Source organism: Carassius gibelio, chromosome A22 (assembly GCF_023724105.1).
Source record: "Carassius gibelio isolate Cgi1373 ecotype wild population from Czech Republic chromosome A22, carGib1.2-hapl.c, whole genome shotgun sequence".
NCBI classification, from domain to species: domain Eukaryota; kingdom Metazoa; phylum Chordata; class Actinopteri; order Cypriniformes; family Cyprinidae; genus Carassius; species Carassius gibelio.
In genome coordinates this window covers 16,618,149-16,640,312 of record NC_068392.1, presented here as the reverse complement: position 1 = coordinate 16,640,312, position 22,164 = coordinate 16,618,149, and the positions used below count along the sequence as shown (strand labels likewise).

The 22,164-nt window shown below is 35.5% G+C and overlaps 2 protein-coding genes across 13 annotated transcripts in view; one reads left to right on the top strand and one right to left on the bottom strand.

The window, feature by feature from the left end:
- The window catches only part of LOC127943262 (dedicator of cytokinesis protein 3), a 165,251-nt gene extending 150,354 nt beyond the window's left edge, over positions 1 to 14,897 (bottom strand). For all 7 annotated transcript variants that reach the window (XR_008149612.1, XM_052539586.1, XM_052539591.1 and 4 more), the window contains exon 1: positions 14,449 to 14,897. Coding sequence is in view for 6 of the 7 variants with exons in the window: in XM_052539586.1 (XP_052395546.1) it covers positions 14,449 to 14,485 (37 nt within the window). In the remaining variant the exon portion in view is untranslated. The remainder of the gene's footprint in view (positions 1 to 14,448) is intronic.
- Positions 14,898 to 19,528: 4,631 nt separating this feature from the next.
- LOC127943344 (uncharacterized) overlaps positions 19,529 to 22,164 on the top strand; it is a 119,795-nt gene continuing 117,159 nt past the window's right edge. For 5 of the 6 annotated variants that reach the window (XM_052539718.1, XM_052539712.1, XM_052539716.1 and 2 more), the window contains exon 1: positions 19,529 to 19,697. In XM_052539718.1, coding sequence (XP_052395678.1) covers positions 19,538 to 19,697 — 160 coding nt within the window. In that variant the 5' untranslated portion in view covers positions 19,529 to 19,537. Of the gene's footprint in view, positions 19,698 to 19,783; positions 20,117 to 22,164 lie in introns of all 6 variants that reach the window. The other variant, XM_052539719.1, reaches the window with a different exon arrangement.

The following is a 22,164-nucleotide window of genomic DNA, read 5'->3' as shown; positions in this document are numbered from 1 at the left end:
ATCTCACATCTCATTAGTTCAAGTGTTCGCATTTAATTTAGGTTTGGAGTTCACTGTGCAGTGTTTACACTGTAGTGTTAAGTTTTCACCCTTTCTAAATTAAGAAACAGAATTTAATGGGCTTTATGTATAGATAAATGACAAAAAAATCCTCATATGAAATAAATTTGTACCTTAGGTGCTGTACTGTAAAGTAGTGTAGCCTAACTGGCCTGCCACTGTTAGTAAAAAAAAGCGTGTTTGTCTTTGTGAGACAAACACCCATTCTGTGATCAACAGAGTCACACACACACACAATTAAACATACTTAGAAAATAAACTTTTTTTTATTATATACTGTATATATATATATATATATATATATATATATATATATATATATATATATATATATATATATATATATATATATATACCTTGCAAGTTTTAATTCTAAATGTAAATTTGCATACAAACTCCATAGACTTTACAGAGAAAAGTCCACACTTAGCTGGACGTAAAATTGTTTATCCACATTGTTCCCATTAAAGAACCCGGCAGTAATCAATATTACCGTCTAAACATTTACCAGGGCTCCCACTGCTCGGGAAATATGAAGTTTGCCCCCTTGCCAGGAAGGAGACAAATGTGCCCAGACGTCTCCCATGGACTAATAACTCTGTCCTCCACTAATGTAAAAATATATTAAACACACACATTTTAAGGCACACACAAATACACACAAATACACACACACACACACTCATTCCTTCAGCTGATCAACCATGCAAGTTATTTTCCCAAGACAATGCATGTGTGGGGTGAATTATTCAGTTTTTTACTGGTTGGATTGACTAGACTTTAGCTAGAAAGGTTTATTTCACATAATGTAAAGTCATTACCTGGGTCATTAACATGACAAGCCTATCCAGTGAGCAATGCTTTGTGTAGCAAAAAAATAAATAAAACAGGTCAGATTTTGGAGGTGGGGGGGGGGAGTTAATGTCTGTTCTGATGCTAAAAATTCAGCAAGATCGGCCATTACAAACAGACCCATAAAGAACTACTTCGATTTCTTTAATTAATAGGTATTTAGCACTTTATAGACTTAAAACAGGCTGAATCTGCAGACATATAACGTTTTTGATAAAATGTTTTTGTTGTTTACATTTTATTTTGACTTTATTTGAACAGGGATATACTAGAGATATGCAGATATGCAAAAAATGATGTTAAACTTTGGGTAGCTCAATCAACGCCATGGGCAGATTACTGTAAAAATCTTTAAAATGTAGCAGTGTCCACTTTGCTGATGAAATCACTATATAAGCTTCTGGCTAGAGATCCAACTTAGCATAAGGCTACGGCATGCAGCTTATTGTGATTAATTAATAATTGGAGCTATATATAATACCTCAAGAGGTCTGACTGGGCAGCTTTGAGAGTATTCATGTTGACAATCACTAGGCAGAACATAAAGCAACCTGCATGCTAACCCAGCTAACAAAAATATGTTTTGCTAGCATTCTCAGTGAGTTCTCTGAGCGTTCAAAACATCTAGTTTTTTAAATGGCTTTGGTTATATACAAATGTAAAGGGAAAAATTCAATTTTACAATTCTGAAGGGACTATAGGAATGTTCCTTTTGAATATTCTCTGAACATTCTGAAACTTAACAACTTAAAAAAAAAGCCTTTCAGCTACATTTTAGAAAAACATGATGTATAACACTAATCAAGAATTCTATTAATGTTACTGAAAATCTCATTGATCCAGTGAGATTAAACAATGAGGGAGCCATATATTTGCAAATGCAGTCTGTGTTCTTTTAGCGCAATATATCCACCTTATTTTAGAAAGATAAAACTGAATTATGAAAAAAAGGTAAATGTTATCAGGAGACAAATAAGTGATATCACACTAAAATACCACATTCAATAGTTGAACAATTTCGCTACTAAATGTGTTCTGATTGGCTGTAATAGTGTCATAAGGACTAGTTAGCTAGTCAGCTTAAATGACTAGATTGGATAATGCAAGAGTCTGATAAGAATTCGTGTTAGCACATCCTATACCGATGGGACTGGAGACTCTGTTGACCACAGAATGGGTGTTGCATTCGCGAAGACAAACACATACAAAAAAAAACTGAACTCCATATGAACTGTGGCGCTTTTGATGCAATGTACTGGAAGCAGAATTATAAAAACATATCTGCTAGCTGCAGGAATTCACATAGATGGCGCGTGGGAAGTCAACGTGTGCACATATGAACACTCACCTCGCATTAGTGCGGTAAGAAAATGATGCGTGCACTTCACCATTGTCGAACCTTAACGGCGCATTAGCACATACGAGGTAAAAACATTCATAGCGCTGCTCCATTAGCATGCAGACAGCTGGGAATTGGGTCAAAGTAATTGCCCATCAGTGCAAACGTAAGAAGGGGAAAAGGGACAGAGTGGGCGAGAAAAATATACATTTTTAAAATGTAGGAAATGTGAGAATGACAAACTTCACAAAGAAATGATGGCACAAATGTGACAAGAGTCCACAAGAGGAGGATTTCAAGAGATAAAACAACAGACTAAATTAAGATGAGGCATGTACTCTGCTCGTTCATAATTTAAGATAATTTGAAGGCTTAGTGGCTGACGTTGGCTTTTCAGTATGCTTCTATTTATTTAATGTTGCTAAGACTGCTACTCAAGATCTAAACTCAGCCGTCCACAGTCTGTTCTCTCATCAATGAGCATATTGCCAAATGTCAAATTGGCAAGTTCTAATCACGTTGGTCGGTCTGATTATTTAGCTAGCATTTTGTCATTCTAGATATCTATCCATCATTTTTTTTTTCATTCTGTATAACCATTTGCCTATCTATTGTTTTGTTATTCTATATATACATCCAACTAATATTTTGTTAGCCTATATATCCATCCAACTATCTATCATTTTGTATTAACTTAGCTATTAATTTACAAATCCTTCTCTTAAGAAAGGAATATATTCCGGCCCTCCATATAGTGAAATTCTAAATTGCACTTTAGCATTATTTGTGCTTGGTAATGATTATTTTAAAATAAACTGCTAAAATCCATTTGGCCCCAAAGAGGGAATGGAAGTGCAGTTTTATGTCACCACTAAGAGCTGTTTTACTCCAGCCTCCAGCCATGTGACCTCACAAACACACACACACACACACAGAGGCGAGGCAGACACACACATACACATGTCAGCTGTAGTGAACATGGCATACACTGTCTCCATTAACAAAGTCATTGAGGGCTAATCAATAGGCAGTGAGGCCTTTCAGAAGACAAAAGTGTTTCGTTCTAAAAGCTGACTTTGGCTTTCTATTTTGGGCTTAGGGAAAAGGGCAGGCTGGCAAATCGTAGTCGAGAAAAAAAAAAAATCTGTGGACTAACCATCAGCACTTTCAGGATGCTCTAGTGAGAGTGATATGGTTGAGAGAACAGGTTTTTGGGACTTTTTATAGCACTTTCCTACCTGTCATATAATAAAGGTTAGAGTAAATGGCACACTTCTATTTTTAGGTTTTCCTGTGTTTTTGACCATTGACCATGAGTACTGAAAAATGGTTATAAAATGTATTTAAAATGTTTTAAAATATGAAAACTATTTTGGAGTAGAGCTACAAATCTGTATTCTCCATAGGAATTTTATCTTATAATGATAAAATAGGCAAAAAAATTCTAAAGACTTTCATTGAAGGAGAGTTGTCTACAGATCAGAACACTGCCTGCCTTGGAATGGCAACCACCTAGAAACACCCTAGCAACCACAAAGCACTAAAAAACATTCAGAACACCTTAGCAACCACACAGTAAGGGCTTTGTAACCACATCCACACCCACAATCCAAATTAGCCCTGTTTTACACTTCTGAAACAACTTTACTTTACCAGTGACATCATCAAGGCCGCTTCATTTCAGCTCCTCCCCTCAAACCACCTGCCTCCAGTATTGTATGTATTCGCCTACTTTTTTTCAATCCAATCAGTTCCTGATTAAAATTAAGCCAAGCCTACAGTTTAGTTTCACTCAAAAATATATCAAATTAAATTGCCATCTCCAAAAAATTATAAATATCCAAGCTAGTGTGATACATCACAAATAGTAGTAAAATATCCAAATCCCTCAAGCTAATCTACATTTGTTCTACAACACAAGGGCTGTAGACTTGTGACTCACCTGCTCGACATCGACTTGCTTACTAAACCATACTAATTTCTGACTGTGCCAACAGGGTTGTTATGGTAATGCTGGAATCCCTGCGCTAGAGTTCTGCAGACCGGCTTCCGTTTCACAGTGGTTGCCATAACAACAACGCAACTCTCAGACAGAATCCCACAGTGTTTAGGGCCCTTGTGCCGGCCTTGTCTACAAGAGGGAAAGGCACGTCCTTATGGGAAAGAGATCATTTCAATCACAAACACAAAAGTTGTACTTTACTTGGTTCTGCAAATAAGCCATTTTAAAGGACACTGGAGAATTGAAACAGAAAAATACAGATTCAATGTCTTGAAATCATCCATAATGGACTCCATACACTGCTAAAACAAGCTAAATAAAATTTCCTTGGAAGATAAAAGGCAATTCAAAGCCTTCGTTTATGTGGGGATAAGTGGCGATCAAAGGGCGAATAAATAAACCTCCACGAAGACACCAAAACTAAAGCCTCGAACACAAAGCATCAGCTCAGTTTGTTGGCAAACTCTCACAGTTTGTAGCAGAACTCACTGATTAGCACTAGTGCTACCCGTCAATGGGAAGAATCAATTGAGGATGGTAAACAGCAAGAGAGAGACTGTTTGACTAGAGGGAAGCCTGTGAAGAAAAGGCACCTGGAATTTACTTTAAATCAGGGAAATACTGATGCAAGGTAAATGTTTGATTTGAGACCTACCTGAGTGACTGAAAGAGAGCTAATCAAGTTTATTCAGCTAGAAAAATCAGGGATCCTATTGCGATAGCGCCGGAATGTTTTACTAATGACCTGCCGGCTGCTCAGTCGGGTTCATTCAGGAGCGGCCAGAGGAAAAGGTAAATAGGATGATTCCAACGTGCCACTTTCATGGCGATTATGTCGCTATTGACATGGGATTTCGACAAGAGGATGTGTTTGAAGGAATATCTAAGCGAGGATTTGCTGACTGCGTCTTGGGTGTTAGAAAACCGTGGTAAACCTATTTGCTGCCAGAGCAGCTCAGGTATCAATCCGTTTGTGTTGAACAATAGATCTGTGTTCAGCACCTTGGACAGCGACTCCTCTAAAACCACTTGCTCTGTTGCTACTTTTTAGGATATCTTAATTAATTAATTAATGCTTGGGACTAGTGATTTAAATGCAATTAAAACATGTTCTAACTACCGAAAAAAGAAGAAAAAAATTCCTAGTTCCTATTCCTAGTTCCTAATCTGCATTACAAACAATACTTTTTCAGTGACATCACCAAGGCTGCTTATTTTTTAGCTCCTCCCCTTCAACCACCCCCATCCATCTTTATTCTGGTACATATGACACGTTCGATTTTTAAGACTCAATCAAATCCTGACTGCTTTATTAAGCTGTGCCCTACTTTTTTCATTGTATACTGTATGTTATCTAGTTACACTAAGAAATATTTCACATTAAATTGGGTTGCGGACATGGTTTAATGTAGACATACAATAAATAAAGGAAACACAGACTTATTTTCCTGTCTTTGATGTTTTAAATGAAAAAAAATTCAGTACTCAGTATTTTCAGTACTGAGAAAAAAAAGGGTTGAAATGAATGCATATAATACACATGCATCACTGTTGCAATGTTTGGGGTCAGTAAGACTTTTTGCCTAAAAAAAAAAAAATCTTATGGTCACTAAGGCTGCACTAATTTGACCAAAAATACATTACAAATCGAAATAATGTGATATATATATATATTAGTGCTGTCAAAATTAGCGCGTTAACGCATTCGATTAATTTGAAATATTTAACGCGTTAAAAAAAAAATAACGCAATTAACGCAGTTGCAGTTTTTTTTATTTCCAGTTGTGGCCTATGTGTGTTCAACGTGCAAAGAAATATGGATAAGACCAAGGAAGGACTTTTAGACGGAAAGTTTCAGTATAAAATTATAAAAGATTACTCTTCAGTCTGCCACAAGAAACATTACTCTTCATTTAGTCTGCCACAAGAAACAGCAACATTAAAATCATGAACTCAAATGTCATTGTTTAAAAAAACAAAAAAAAACAATGACTGTAACAGTGCGTAAATCAGACCTTTCTGTAACGCTAACGTTTATAAGCTTAAACGAAAATAATGAAATAATTGTGTAGCGGAGTATTTTTTGTACACAGTGCCGCGAACTGTCAATCACTCCTGTACGCGTGCATCACTGTCCTCCTTGCAGCTGCAGCACCTTGCGCTCTCTCTCTTCATCAAGCTTTAAAACAAAAAGGGGACAAAAAGATCATATTGTCTTTGTGCATAGGCTATAGATTAATTAGATAAATGAATATCTAAATTTGTGCCTTGCCGTCTACGGTATTTTTTTAGAACTTAGAAAAAAGATGCTGCAGCCAATGAACAGCCAGCGGGGGCTGCAGGACGACTCAACCTCCGCAGACAGTTTTTAATGTTTATCAGACAATAAATACTCAAGATTTTGCTTTAGTATAACTCACAACGAGTTTCACACACCTTCTCCGGCCACGTTGAGTTGTTGACACTTAACAGTGGGAAAAGCGACACATGCGCTATTCACTTGTATAACTTAAGGGTGAATGGGTAATGTAGTTTCTGCTCTGGGTGGGATGAATTAGGAAGCTTGCATTGTGAAGGGCGCTCTGAAAATCGGCAGTGCAGGTAAAAGATTAAAACCTCTATTAAAACAGATGTCCAAATGAGCGTACCGGTATGCTACAAGCACGTTCTGGGCGCACGGAGAGGTGGCGGTACGCTCAAGAGCTATATTTGGAAGTGGCGGTACTGAGTACAGGTGTGTACTGGCCCACTTAAAGCACTGGCAATGACTATACTTCGGAATTTTTTTGCAGTCCACTTAGAATTCAACATGGAAATCATTTTTGTTTTTTATTGGCATTGATTGTTTTGAAATTCAAATGGTACTTACATGCCTGTGTTTTTATTTCTGTAATAAATATGGCTTTCAAGCCAACAGTTAATTTGGAGGATATTGATGGTTTATTGCAGGTATGTTGTTTACATGAGAAAATCTGTGTTACAAGTTAAACAAAAATTCCAATAAACAATCATATTTTGAATTTAAATAGTTTCTTTGTCTTGAGTTTACATTAATTATTTACATTTTACATTTACATATACAAAAAGTTTCAGTCTTTTAATTGCGATTAATTGCGATTAATCGCGATTAATTTTAAAAAAATGTGCGATTAATTAGTTAATTTTTTTTAATCGATTGACAGCACTAATATATATATATATATATATATATATATATATATATATATATATATATATATATATTTTTTTTTTTTTTTTTAATAACTATTTGAATATATTTTACAGCATCATACTCCAGTTTTCAGTGTCACGTGATCATACAGAAATCATTCTAACATGCTAACAAATATTTATAAGTCGTTTACATTATCAGTGTTGAAAACAGTGCATCTTAATATTTTTGGTAGAAAGAAACCATGATGCATTTTTTTTCAGGATTTGATTAGTAGAAATATAAAAATAAGAGCATTTATTTGAAATATAATTCTTTGTAACATGTCATCTTTATCATCACGTTTGATCAATTTGCTGAATAAAAGTTATAAATCTCTTTAAAAAAAGGAAAAAAATGAAATCCTATTTACCCCAAACTTTTGAATGGCAGTATAGAATATGTAATTATGTAGAACAGCTATTCTAAAAATATAATGAAATATAAATTTACAAAATAATACGGAAACACTAACAAAAGGCAAACATTAATCATATCCACATAAAACCCATTAGACCCAGGCAAGCTGGACTAAAGCCACAGGCTGACCATAAGACTTCATTAAGAATGAAGCTTTTAAATGCCCGATCAAAGACAAAATAAGAGTAATGATCAGGAGCTGACCGTTATATATATATATATATATATATATATATATATATATTTGACATTTATTGCCTCTAGTAGTAGTATTCAGTAGGGGTAGTGCATAGAGGAAGCTCACAATATAAAGCGTGTTTGAGTTTGTATGCGGCTCAGGATGACAGGGCTTGCGTGCCAATTCTACTCCCCCAGCAAGCTTCCCTTCCCAAATGTTCACGTCTGCTTGCATTGCAACAGTGACATTTGTGAACGAACATGTGAGCAAGCCCCCTCTGGTTAAGGATGGCTGTAAACAGTTTGGTGGAGGTATCGACTGCTGACATCTCCTGTGTCTTGTGTCTTGTTATTCCCTTCTCCGCATGCTTCTTTCTCCTTTTGTTCCAGTCTTGCTGATTTTCAGCAAAGTCACACATTTTGGAGATGCATGAGGGGTGAAAAGGTTCCAGAAGTTTCAAAAGAGATGCATGTTATACATCAAGACACCAGTACGAACAGCAAAATCCATTCACTGAGATATGTGATACTGAGATCTTCCTCATTAAATCAGTAATGTGTTTAACTAGCCTGAACAAAACTCAAATGTAGTAGACAATTCATACTAATAAACTCAGATTTCGCTCTCAGTAGTCAGATTTGAGGTATCAGCTTTAACAAACATTGCTACAACTAACTGCAGTCTAAACTGTGACAGGCTCCCAAACAAACCAACATTCCACCTTCTAGTTTATCTACATAACCATGGGAAATTGGTAGGAATAGCAAAAATAGTCTATATCCCACAATTACATCACTAAGACGGTGTTCTCCCAAATTAATTATTAGTAATTTGTTAAAATAATACTAAAAATCTTGATTTGGACTAATTTAGTTTTTCTAGTTTACAACTGAATGTGTTTAAACATGTTTCTATGCATTTGCTAGCCACCTGACACCTGCTAACCCTTCAGTGTCAACATTCTGGTCTCAGTTACATGGAAATCTATGTGAATTATCACCAATTTTATCATCCACCTGGTGAAAAAAATCAACCTTAATATGCCTCATGGTTTGAGGCATCAGCCTTAGCAAATCGCTGATAACAAACTAGAGTCTGAAATGTGACGGTCTGCCAACAACTAACTTTCCAGTTTCTACCTCTTGAATAAAAGTTTGTCAAGATAACAGTGGGAATTGTTAAAATACAATGGCACTGAGACTGTTCTTTCAATTTAGCAATTTGCATAGTTAGCCTAAACAAGTTTGGAGCTGGTTTTGTTCAGCTATATTACATGTTAGCATGTATTAGCATATTGCTATGCATTTGCTAGCCATCTAACACCTACTAAACCCCCCAAAAAAATCAATGTTGAGTTCAATATTGTGATTCCATCACCTATTTTATCGTAACTTTAAGTCTGAATACTTAGAAATACTAGAGCTCACCAAAACAAGCCATCAGCCTTAGCAAACACTGCTAATAGCTAACTCCAGGCTGAAATTTGACAGTCTTGTGCACAAACAAACTTTCCACCACCTACTTTTTGAATAAAAGCCATAGTGCCTCCAGAACACCTCCATCAACATTTCTGAAATACTGAGCACTCTTTTCCTGTCATAGGCGAGTGTGATGGCTCATAACTGTGCTTAATGATCTACTGAACAACAATGGACACCCTCCTTCTCACCCCGTCTCTTTGACAGCCCACAATCACATCCTTCTGTAATATTCTAATTGAGCGCAGCTTCTTCGGTAAGCTAAGATGAATATTCAGTGGCGAATATCCAAAGCGTCCCTAGTCCCTAGCCTCAGCATGAGGCTGGATCTAATAGCCGTCCATCCAGTACAGATTAAATTAGGGGACATAATAGTTCCCCCATCTGCCTGTTAATGCCTTCCTTTAACTGAGCTACAGATGACAAACAAATCTCAGAAGCGACTGGAAGAGCGCTATTAACACTATCGCATCTATCAACACATGCTAAGTGCTATTGTTTTAAACTCTTGACTTATGACTTTGCCGAACTTCCAAACTCTTGATTTTAGATATCTTGAGAGAAGGAAGCCCGAAATGGCAGAATATGAGCCAATTAAAAAATCTGGTCTCTATATTGCTGAGTCCTGAGAACATTGACCTTCAATGGAGAACTCAATGGAGTCATTTTTTATCATTAAATACGTTTTACACAACTAAGTAGTATGTTTGGGGTGTAATAATTATGTACACCATGAAATAAAGATAGCAGTTACATCAGCAGGCCATAAAAATAGTCTGCTTAGTTTAACAAGGAGCGTGTCACCTCACGGAGGCAGCCATTTTGAAACCACATGACCAGCTTGACTTTTGTATCTTGGTAAACCCGTATAATTGGTTGCTTCTGCTTACAGAATAAATTGTTTATGTCTCATTGCAAAAGGCGCATTTATGCAATGGCATCAGCAGCTGAAACTTTAACATGATGCTACATCCACACCACTAGGTGTCAGTAGGAGTTCACGATGACAACCAGCATGGTCAGTGCAACGTAAATGAAAAATGACTTAATGCATCCTAAAGCGAACACAAAGTTAAGCTTCGCATGATGAAACCTGTTTAGCATACATTGAACAAATGTTTAACCAATACAAAGCACTTTAAATGATATTTTATGCTGATATTTGTTTCTAAACAACTTCTAGCACTTACATTCAGTTTCTTTACACATTGTTTTTTTTTCAAGCATTAAAAAACAACATGCTACAATGTTGGAATTCAGATAAACCAACATAAACACATCCCTCATTCAATGCAGCAATAGTGCTGCCATTTGCCATGCCCCAAGGATATAGCATTACACAAAGCCAGATCAAAATGGGTTAGACATCACCTTAGGGCTGCACAATTCATCTAATTTCCAATCGCGATTACAAATATGGATTTGTTAATAGCTGCAATTAATAGTTAAAAGTCCCTTTATGTTATCCTGCATGCTTAAAATGAGTTTTTTTCTTTGTACGTTATAAGGGATTTCCCCATTATTTTAATGTTAGTTTTAGTATAACACTATAATAGCATTCATATTTTTTTTTTTTTTATAATTTAAAGAAGAAACCGATCCGATGTATAGTTGACATTTGAGGGTTAATACTATAGAAAAGCACTAAAGGTATTTCAGTTAAGAGTGTTTTCAGCTTTTTTATTTTCATATAAAAATAAGGCAGTTTCATTAGACAATGGTATAGACATCATTCAATGTAAATTTTGATTATTGTAATTAATAATCGCAATTACAATTTCAAGGGAATAATTGACAATTATGATTTTGATCATAATCGTGCAGCCCTACATCATCTCTAGGCATTACGGGGAAATTGGTTTCTTTAACCATCAAATTAAGCACTCTGGCCCTCTTACAGTAGATCTCCATCTTATTATCTCCATTATATCAACAATGATATGTATGACTTATGCAGAGGAAGCAGGGCTGGATAGTGAAGTAAAATGAAGCCATACTTTGGTATCCTTGTCCTCATAATCAGAGGTGGAATTGTTTTATATGTGGCATAAATCATCATCTCAAATATGATCATTTCCTTTACAATCTCAAAATGTTCTGTTTCTATACTGATATAACCTGTTCAAGTCCCAAAAAAATAAAAATTTGCCATCAAATATCTGAAGCAGTTCACCAATGGATCCAGTGAATGGGTGCCGTCAGAATGAGAGTACAAACAGCTGATTAAAAACACTACAATATTCCACAAGTAATCCACACCACTTACTCCAGTCCATCAATCAATGACTTGTGAAGTGAAAAGCTGCATGTTTGTAAAAAACATCATCAAGGCGTTTTAAATTTAAACGGTGGCTTCTTTTCTCCAAAATAAGTCCATAATCCTTGACAACACTTTATCCAATGAAAAGGTCTGTCTACTGTTGCCTCTCACATCAAAATCCACCCACATGTTTGTTTAGAACTATTTTGGACTGTTTCGCTTGTAAACAGTGTTTGATCTGTGCAGATTTCTCTCCTGATTCAGAAAACACATTTTCACTGGAGAAAATAATATTATGGACTTATGGAAGATAATTGTTTGTTACTTCATAAGATGTTAACTGATGGACTGGACTGGTGTGGATTACTTGTGGATTATAGTGAAGTTTTTTTATCAGCTGTTTGGACTCTCATTCTGACGGCACCCATTCCCTGCAGAGATGTAATGCTACATTTCTCCAAATCTGATGAAACAAAAAAAATTTCTTTATTTTGGATTGCCTTATGATTTTAAATTTAGCAAATTTTCATTTTTACTGAATATTAATTTAATATAAAAGCAACATTACTATCAAACCACTATTGCTTCAACATGTTTTCTACAGTATAATTGGAGATGAGGAGGGAAAATGGCCTTCATTGATGTGAACTGTGTGGTGCATTAGCAGGCTGTGGGGTTAGCATCACATTCAACATGCCCATTGCATCACAAAGACCCATTCACACAGAGCCGGCGTGAATAGCTGTTTTTCAACGGCGTGCCAGAATCTCAGGGGGGTCGGCCTTTTGGAGCACATCCATGAGTTACCACCTTCTGCTGGGTCGGAATGTAAAACTCCCTTCCTTTTGACAGATCTGCTTTCCTCGGATGACAAACAGTTGGTCTGTTCCTGTAAGTTTATAATTCTGTAGCTCTTAAAATATAATCGTTAAAACTAAAGCAGATGTCAGGTGCCAGTGATGACAAATGGGCTTTATCTAAGGTTCTATGACTCCCTGGGGAGAAATGTGAAGTTTGTCTTTGACTGCTTTTCCCTTACTTGCAAACAAGATGGACTGGCACTGCATTTACATTTTCATCTCTTCATCATTCAAGTGTGATTTTTCATTTTAGGGACACTTTTGACAACTAGAAACCTTGAAAAGTATAACTTAAAACTTGTATTTTGGTATATCCTGTGGTCGTAACAATGTCATTTCAGTATTATTTGATTTTTTTTTTTTTTTTTGGATAAAATATTTTTTTCAATCACCTTTGTATTCAGAATATATAAATATATACATACAGTATATGTATTTATTTTCAGACATTAAAACCATGACATGTTTCACCAACAACTGTTAACACTACTGGTTTGTTATAATGACAGAGGCCTATATTTTAATAAATGTGAAACTATAAAAAGCTCATGCAGATTAATGTCCTCTTATATGTTACATTTGAAATATCGCATTTTAAAATTGCATTTTCAAAATACCCGAATATAATAAAAATGCAGTTGTTCTATGAAATGCTTTTTTTAATTGTTATACAAATGGTAACATAGTATTTTAGATGATTAAGTGTTTGCACACTCTTTGAAGACTTTAAAAATGTATTGAGGCTTCTTCTCTAGAACCATTCTTAGAGACAGAAAAGTTGCACTAAAGAGTCTCCCATATATGAGTAATTAAAGTTTGAAGCAACTAAAAAGGCTTCAAATCACCAACACCACAACAACAACAACAAAAGCCAGCAAATAGCATCTTGCAAAAATAAACTAGTGAAGGATGCCATTTTGTATCGTGACTCACACGAGCATGGGAAGTGCACCACCAGGACTGAGTCAAGTTACACAACGATGCATCTCATTAATCTGCATTCATCTGACCCGACGTGACCGCTAGATTGTACACGACCAAGCACACACCCGCATTAATGCTGCTCTCTCTGAAATGGTGACTCATCAGGGCCTTATGAGGCCGATAATTCGAAATTCCCAATTTACTGCAGCAACGTTCCCTTCTTTAATAATCCATACAGGGCTTTTTCCTTCAGTTGGAAGTATATCAATACACTCTTTGTTTGAATTAGCTTCTGTGTGCACATGAAGCTTGTCTGGATCTGTCAGGCACAGTAGGGGAGCTGAACTGGCATTTCACGCACCGCCGTGACACTTTCAGAGTAAACGGTGACCAGTGCACATGCTGACACAGTGCATTTGCTGTCCATTTGTCCCAGACGCGTATGTTCTCTCAGAAGATGATTTTTGGGTGGATGATGAGTGTTAGACCTCAATATCAGATGGTTTCCACCTGTTGGAGACGCACTGCTCGCATCGCCCCCTGTCGGTCGAGTGTATACCGTCAACACTAGCGGTGTACACCACTGTAACATCACGTTAGTATTCAACAGTCGTGCAGAACGATTCACATGACGAATTAAACACACTTTATGACAAAAAAGACAGGTAAAAGTGTTAAATTCACTAAAACGGGTCAAGTATTTATCCTCAGAATTAACATTGCATGGTAACATCATCTGGTTTTATATATCCTTTGCCTTTTTCTTGCTTAGAATGATTCATAAGCCACATAAAACATATCTGGAATTAGTTTAGTTTAGCTTAACTCGTATATTTATATCAATAAACATTATTTTCAACTCACCCACGCCGATTTTCTCGTCCTCGGTCGGTGTCCACATGATCCCGGTAAAATAACCAAGGTATTAGAAGAGTTTCGGTTAAATGTCATGTACGGTGACACATGAATTAAAGTTGAAGCAGACGGTCAGACGTGTTTGTCTCACAGCCGTGTGTCTCATCACACAGACGTGCTTCACGCGTCAGCTCCGCGCGCGCCTGGGATCTCGCGCTATGGATGCGGCGGCGCAGCAGCATCTGAGGATGGAGACGCTCGTGTATTTATTTCACCGACTCGGTCAGTCGTGATTTGCCGCCGGAATCCAACAAACAAGAAGAGGACAAGCTAACCTTGAGCGTTTCTCGAGTCGCGTGCGCGCGCGGCGCTCTTTTACGCGTACTCGACGCGATTTTCCGTGATTTGACGGGGTGAACGGGGAACCTCTTCAGCGCCGGTGCTGCGCCATCTTCATCTCTCCGTCCGTCCGCCGTCACATGACGCAGAGTGTCGCTCTTTACCGGGACACGCGCTTTAGCGTAGCGTTACACGCTCGACAGAGCGCGCGCGGGGTTCGTGTTTGAGTTATTAGGATGGTGCAGTTTAAAACAGTTGACAGGCATTTCACAGTAGTTTTCATGCTGCACTGTATACATAGTAAGCACCATAAGACAAACAAACAATATGTATGGAAAACAGTCTTTCAGTTTTATAGGCTAGTTTTCTGTAAAATTATAATTATTGCGCAATTAAGAGGCTTCACCAATGTTTGTCGTTTGGTTTAATAAATTATGTATTCATGTAATCAAAATGTTTATTTGTTTCGTCTGTTTGTTTGTTGTTTGTAAGTACCACAGAAATGGTAAAAGCAAACGCTTAAATTGTAAAAAAAATAATAATAATAATAATAATATTTATAATTATAATTATTAAAAAAAACAGTTTTTGACCTCATATCTGAGATGATTAAAGCAGCGGGAGTGACCAAAAATAGTCTGGTAAAAAAAAAAAAAAACCCTTAAAGACACAAAGTATTAATAGTTAGTCCTTCTATTCTATCTATCGCTACAACACGTGACCAAACATTCGGTTTTCAGTGCAGTGTAAATGCAGTGTAAACGCAACATAATCCGTAGCCACTTTGGGATTTTGACGTGAATTATAGATTAAGGGTCATATTTTGTATTATGTGTAATCTATGGTTGGTTAGACTGAATCTCTCTGAATGTTGGTTAGCCATCACACAAAGTGTTGACTATAATTACTTGGGCATAATGACGTTGCCAGACCATATTGTCTTTCTGCAGAGGTAAGTGTGCCAGGGGAGCTCTCGCGCCACTCATTACGATTTCAGTAGCTGCTGATGGATAAAAGACAGCAGAGTGTAGAAAAACTGCTAAAGACAGCACTTACACTCTTCTTTATGCCCTCAGAGATTATATTAGAAGGCAAACCTCTCGCTTTGCTTATTCTTGTGTCGTTTTTCTTCATTCTTCTTTACAGACTTCTACAGATATGAACTCATAGTGTCCTGAATAAAGATGCTCCTGCAGAGGAATATGAGCAGGATATGAGCAGGTGAAGAGAGACACAGGGGGTGAAGAACTGCTCTTCTCATCTCATTTACTCAAGCATTCATTTAGAGACAACAGACTGAGTGTGCATATTCTTATTATGTGCAAGTCTCTCACATGAATGTGCATTTTATAGCCTCAGCATAAAACACAGCATCTTTGAAATCTAACATTTGATAAAATAATACACATTTGGGGCAGAAGTTTTTACCCCAACAATGATACATAATAAAAAAAGAAATAAACATTAAAACATTAAAACATTTTAAGTGTATATGTATATTATATAAACTTAAAAAAATATATATAAATTATATTATAATTAGTACTCTATATTCTATTATCTAAATTTGTATGATTATTTATATATATATATATATATATATATATATATATATATATATATATATATATATATATATACATACATACATTCATACAATTGATTTATATACATAACAATATATAAGCATAATTAAAATGTATTAATTATATAGTTGTTGTATTAGTTATATGTAATATTTAGAATATTATTTGTTATATAACTGTATTATTGTATTAATATATATTAATTATAAAGATGCCCACATAAGATTAAAAAAGCACGATTAAATGCATCATGATGCTCCATAAGCCACTTATATTATTCATTTATTATATGAAATATATATTTAAAATGACAATTAATATGGTACATATTACAAATAATTATACTGCGTATTACATTTAACACTTACATATTTATAATATTTATTCAATTTTAGATTTACCATATTAGATAGATATTACAATGACTTATATAAAATAAATTATAAATAATTATAATATGAATATGAATATTCATTTATAAATATTAAAATTCTAAATATGAATTATTAATTCTAAATTCTAAATGGTAAACTAAGATTAAAAAAGCACAACTCTATTTACCATGATATTCCAACTCGTGTTGTTGTTGTTGTTGTTGTTGTTTTTGAAGCATAAACTAATTTCATTGTTTATTGTTGGATGTAAAGGTGATTGTCTATAACACCTCGATCCAGCGGGAACTGAATAAACATTCCGGACATGAGGTAACCATGGCGATGTGAACAGCAACCTTCCGCATGTTCACTGGCAGCTTATAATGGTCACTGTGAGTGTTGTGGATTCTCCTGACCTGCTGAACAAGACATCCACGTCTTAATCAAACTCAGAAGCTCATCTATTCATTCCATATGGAATCCAAATGCATAAACAGCTTATATATATATAAGTATGTATGTATATAAAGATATACCAAAATATTCCAGTGTGATAAATAAAATATCATATGGAGCACTGTCTGAAGTGAAGGGAGTTTCTATTTGTTACTCTGGCTGGCTGTGATTCAAAAGACTTAAGAGAGGCAGTGAAACACGAACATCACTGAGTCATCACGATTCAGTGGAGAATTCTCCAGATGAAAGCAGTTTGCTCAGTCTGAGTTAAAACTATCAAACACCTCCTTCTCTTCACTGTGTCATGAGGACTCGTGTCTGTGGCTGCATCTGGGACATTGTAGACGGTTATTATTTTTATTTTTCCGGAAATCTTCAAAGATTAGATTAGATTTGTTTTGAGAAGGAGATTTCAGATTCGAAAGATGTTTAATCAAAGAGATTTTTGCTTGGATTCTGTGCAGGGTGTAATCCAACAACGCAGTCTTTCAGACAAAAGTGCACAAGAATATGTGTTTAAATATTCACCATCTTTCCATGTTTAAAAACACATTCATGCTGTTTAAATATAAACAATGATTTGTTTAAACATAAAGTTTCACCCATACAAACATTACAATAAATAAACCATGGGTAAATAAATAAAGGAATACATGCATAAATATATTTATAAATAAAACACGAAAGATTAGAAAGTACAAATAAGTAAGTATTAAAAAGTAAATAAATAAATAAAACACTGATTGATGTTTCACTAAATGCTGTCCTGGACATATTTCAGGTAAATACCACTTTCTTGATTAAAATTTCTACAAGAGTTTAGTGGCATCATGTGGTAGAGATATGAATAGCAATACAAATGTGTCAATGGAATAAATTATTGTGATCAAGAACCAATGGTGTTCATTTTAGCACCTAAAAGTAACAAAAGTATACTTTTAAAAAGGTAACAGCTTTAATAATAATTTTGAAAGATCCTGGCCATGTTTAGCACTTGTTGTTCTGTATTTTCTTCTAAAGGATCTGTAGTTTTTTTTTGTCTTTTTATCTTTAATCATTTCTGTCTGTTCTCAAAAGTGTGGCACATTTTAGTGAGGACTGTCATGTGAATCTGTTACAATCTAAAGCAAGCTTTGCAAACGAACATGAGTTCTACACTGAGGGTAAAACTGCAGTGGAACCAACAGAAAAGAATGAATAGAAATCCTAGACACATGACAGAAACACTATGCAGAAATCATAGAGACACTGTGATTTAATAACCTTTTATTTACCCAATTTTACATCTTCGTTATTTCTTACCTGATATATACAGACAAAGGTTAGAATTCAGTAATCAGTTTACATGTTTGGTAATATTGACATGATTTGCTTCTAATGTTGTTCCTCTCATCTCCCGTGTCTCTTCAGGACCCAGATCAAGTCACTGGTGGCGTTGGAGGCTCTGTTATATTACCAGGTTCATACAAGGAAAAGGAGCTAAAGCCAGAAGAAATTCATGTGTTTTGGAGATGCAATAATAGCATGGTTGTTTATGATATTGGAAATGGCATTCCTTCAACAAAAGGCCAGGACATAATGTTCAAATGTCAAATAGAAAGTTTTCCCACAGAGTATGAGAATGGAAACCTCTCATCTGAATTTCACAGAAGCAGGCCAATTTTACTGCTTTGTCCCACTTGTGGATGAGGAACACAAACTTACACTGAGTGAAAGATGTGGAGACTTGAGTTTTCTTCCAAGGAAGTATGGCCAGAGGGTAGGTACATTTTAAACTTTCCTGACTGTGTTATTATTATTATTATTATTATTATTATTATTATTATTATTATTATTATTATTAATATTATTATTATTATTATTATTTCCCCACTATATATGAGTTTTCTTTATTGCTCAGCTGTGATGAATGATGCTTTTCTTGAATGTACAGTATAGCTACAGTTGTTTGTAAGGATGATCCAGAGAAAAGTGCTTGTCAAATGGTCTGAATACTCAGTCATTGTGATATTTCAGTCATTGTGATATTTCTTGCCTTTTAGTAAATTTGTATATCTTTTTTTATTTATTTATTTATTTTTGCTTTGTCATTATGGAATATGCATGATATAATAGAAAATAGAAAAACTAATTATCTTATAAAGCATTTTTTTTTTTTTTTTGTATAAAGATTAATGTACTGAATTGTTCTGTAATGACAAAAGCATTGTAATTCACAATTCTTAGAATTACAAAGTGGATTATTATTTAAGTTGTATATTCAATTCATGTATGTCAAATTTTAATTTTTGTTTTTTAAACATTTTAAATAAACTGAATTTAGTTCAGGTTACAGGCCTGAAGATGGCTGAAGTGCTCTCAGAGAAGCCCAGCTCTGACTTCCTCTTCTCTGTGTGCTTGAGGTTTCACTGTGTTTCCTCTCACAGTGAGAGATGTTTGAATGATCACAGTATAGAAGATATTCATCTGGATCACACGATGAAGATCATCCAGCTTCAGATCTGTGAGTTAATCACATTAGATTTGATTATTAAATGTTGTTATTATTATTTAAAGTCTTAATAAATGTGTATTTTCTTCCACTCATAGATCTGCTCATGTGGTCTCAAGTCACAGAGAGTTTAACAAACACAGCAGTAACTTTAGGAGCTGATGTGATCATAAGCTGTGATCTTGATATAGAGGAGATTTACTGGTACAAACTGAAGTTACCGGATCCTCCAGAGTTGATCTTACGCACTTACAGTAGCACATATGAAGGAGCTAAATATGAAAACAGCATCTTTGAAGACAAATACTCAGTGAAAACTAACAGTCGTCTGTTCATCAGAAATATCAGCGCTGATGAATTAGGAGTTTATTATTGTGTGAAAACTAGTGAAACACAAAAATTCAGCAACGGCACCAAAATCTACATCAGCGGTGAGTTACTTTCTCATTTCAGATGGATTTTCAATAATAAATACATTATACACATTTATGAATGACTAATATTTTTGAAGTGTCTTTGTTCTGTTAAAGACTGAAATTGAATAAAGACTGATAAAACCAAACCTATTGTACAGAATCAGTCTACAGGAATCAGACAGAATCACATGATGCTCTAGAACAGGAAACACCATGGAGAAACCTGACCATCATCACATCTGTCCTGCTGAATGTGCTTCTGATCATTGCATTAATAGGTTTGTACTGCTTTTACTGCGAGTATGTTCAGGTCTCACTGAACTAAATACAAGAAGACAAGAATTTAAATCTACAGAAACATAACCATATTACACATGCTCTTTGTTCAGACTGTTATAATTTATGAATTCAGTTTTGTTTGATTGATTGTTGTTTCAGGTTTGGTGAAGAGCTACACTGATGTACCTGGAAGATCTAAAAATTACACTGAAGTTCAAAACTCAAAAATTCCAAAGGTAAAATATGTCTTTAATAAATGTTATATTATTTTTTTTTTCTTTCTTTTATAGTATTTGAATTGCAGTAAATTCTTTCAACCTCAAATTACTTGAACAAGATTAATTATCTGAATGATCTGAAAAATGTAAGATATTACACAACTCTGGGAAACACTTGACTGAGACAGAAAATATTTAAAGGGGTCCTATTATGCTCTTTTGCAAGGTCTTTATTTTGTTTTGAGTGTGTACTAGAAAAGACTCTCATACTAGGTTGTTCAAAAAGCACATTATTTTTCACATATTTTAAATTATTACAAAACCTCTATCCCCCAACTGGTATGAACAGCTCAAATAGTACATGTATCAAATGAAGGCCCGCCTTCTGAAATACAAAATGTGCTGTGATTGGTTAGCTGGGCCAGTGTATATTGTGATTGGTTAGCTGGGCCAGTGTGTGAGCTTTGATTGGTTAACCGGGGCAGTGTGTCTGTTGTGATTGGTTAGCTGGGCCAGTGTGTGTTGAGCACTGTTGGGAACGTTACTTTAAAAAAGTAATTAGTTATAGTTACTCACTACTTGTTCCAAAAGTAACTGAGTTACTATTATAATTATTCTATGATAAAAGTAACTCGTTACCAGGAAAAGTAGCTATTTGCGTTGCTGTTAAAAAAATAAATAATAAGTTGCTATATGTCAAAGAAATGTATTGAATTGAGTAGAACAGATAGGTGTTCGTAGATAACTTTGGATATTTATTGCACGTCAACAGACAGCAAGAGTTTTATCCTGCACTTCAAGTATTATCTTTGTAAGAATTTTTTTTTTGTCTTCACTCTTGGACATAATGTACACATTACATGCACGTTCTTGCCTTTGAGCACAATGAATTTGAAGTAGTGCTTATATCTACACCTTGCTGCTGCTGCTGCGAATCTCTGTTTTAGCTGTTGCGTGTGTGTGGCGCCGCCGGCGCGTGTCCTGGTATGTGTGTAAAAACACTGGCTCTGCATATCCAGTAATGTTAACGGCGTTGTAATGATGGGAAAAGTAATTAATTAGATTACCCCATTACTGAAAAAATAACATTGTTACCTAACGGCGTTATTCCAAACACTGGTGTTGAGATTTGTTAGCTGAGACATTAGGTGTTGTGATTAGTTAGTTGGGCCAGTGTGTGTTGTGATTGGTTAGCTGGGCCATTTTTTGTGTTGTGATTGGTTAGCTGGGTAGGTGTGTGCTATGATTGTTTAGCTTGGCCATTTTGTGTTATGATTGGTAAGATGGGTCAGTGTGTGCTGTGATTGGTTAGCTGGGCCATTTTGTGTTGCGATTAGTTAGCTGGACGGGTGTGTGCTGTTATTTGTTAGCTGGGCCAGTGTGTGTGCTGTGATTGGTTAGCTGGGCCTGTGTGTGTTGTGATTTGTTAGCTGGGCCAGTGTGTGTTGAGACTGGTTAGCTGGGCCATTATGTGTTGTGATTAGTCAGCTGGGCCAGTGTGTGCTGTGATTTATTAGCTGGGCCATTTTGTTTTTGTGATTGGTTAGCTGTGTCAGTGTGTGCTGT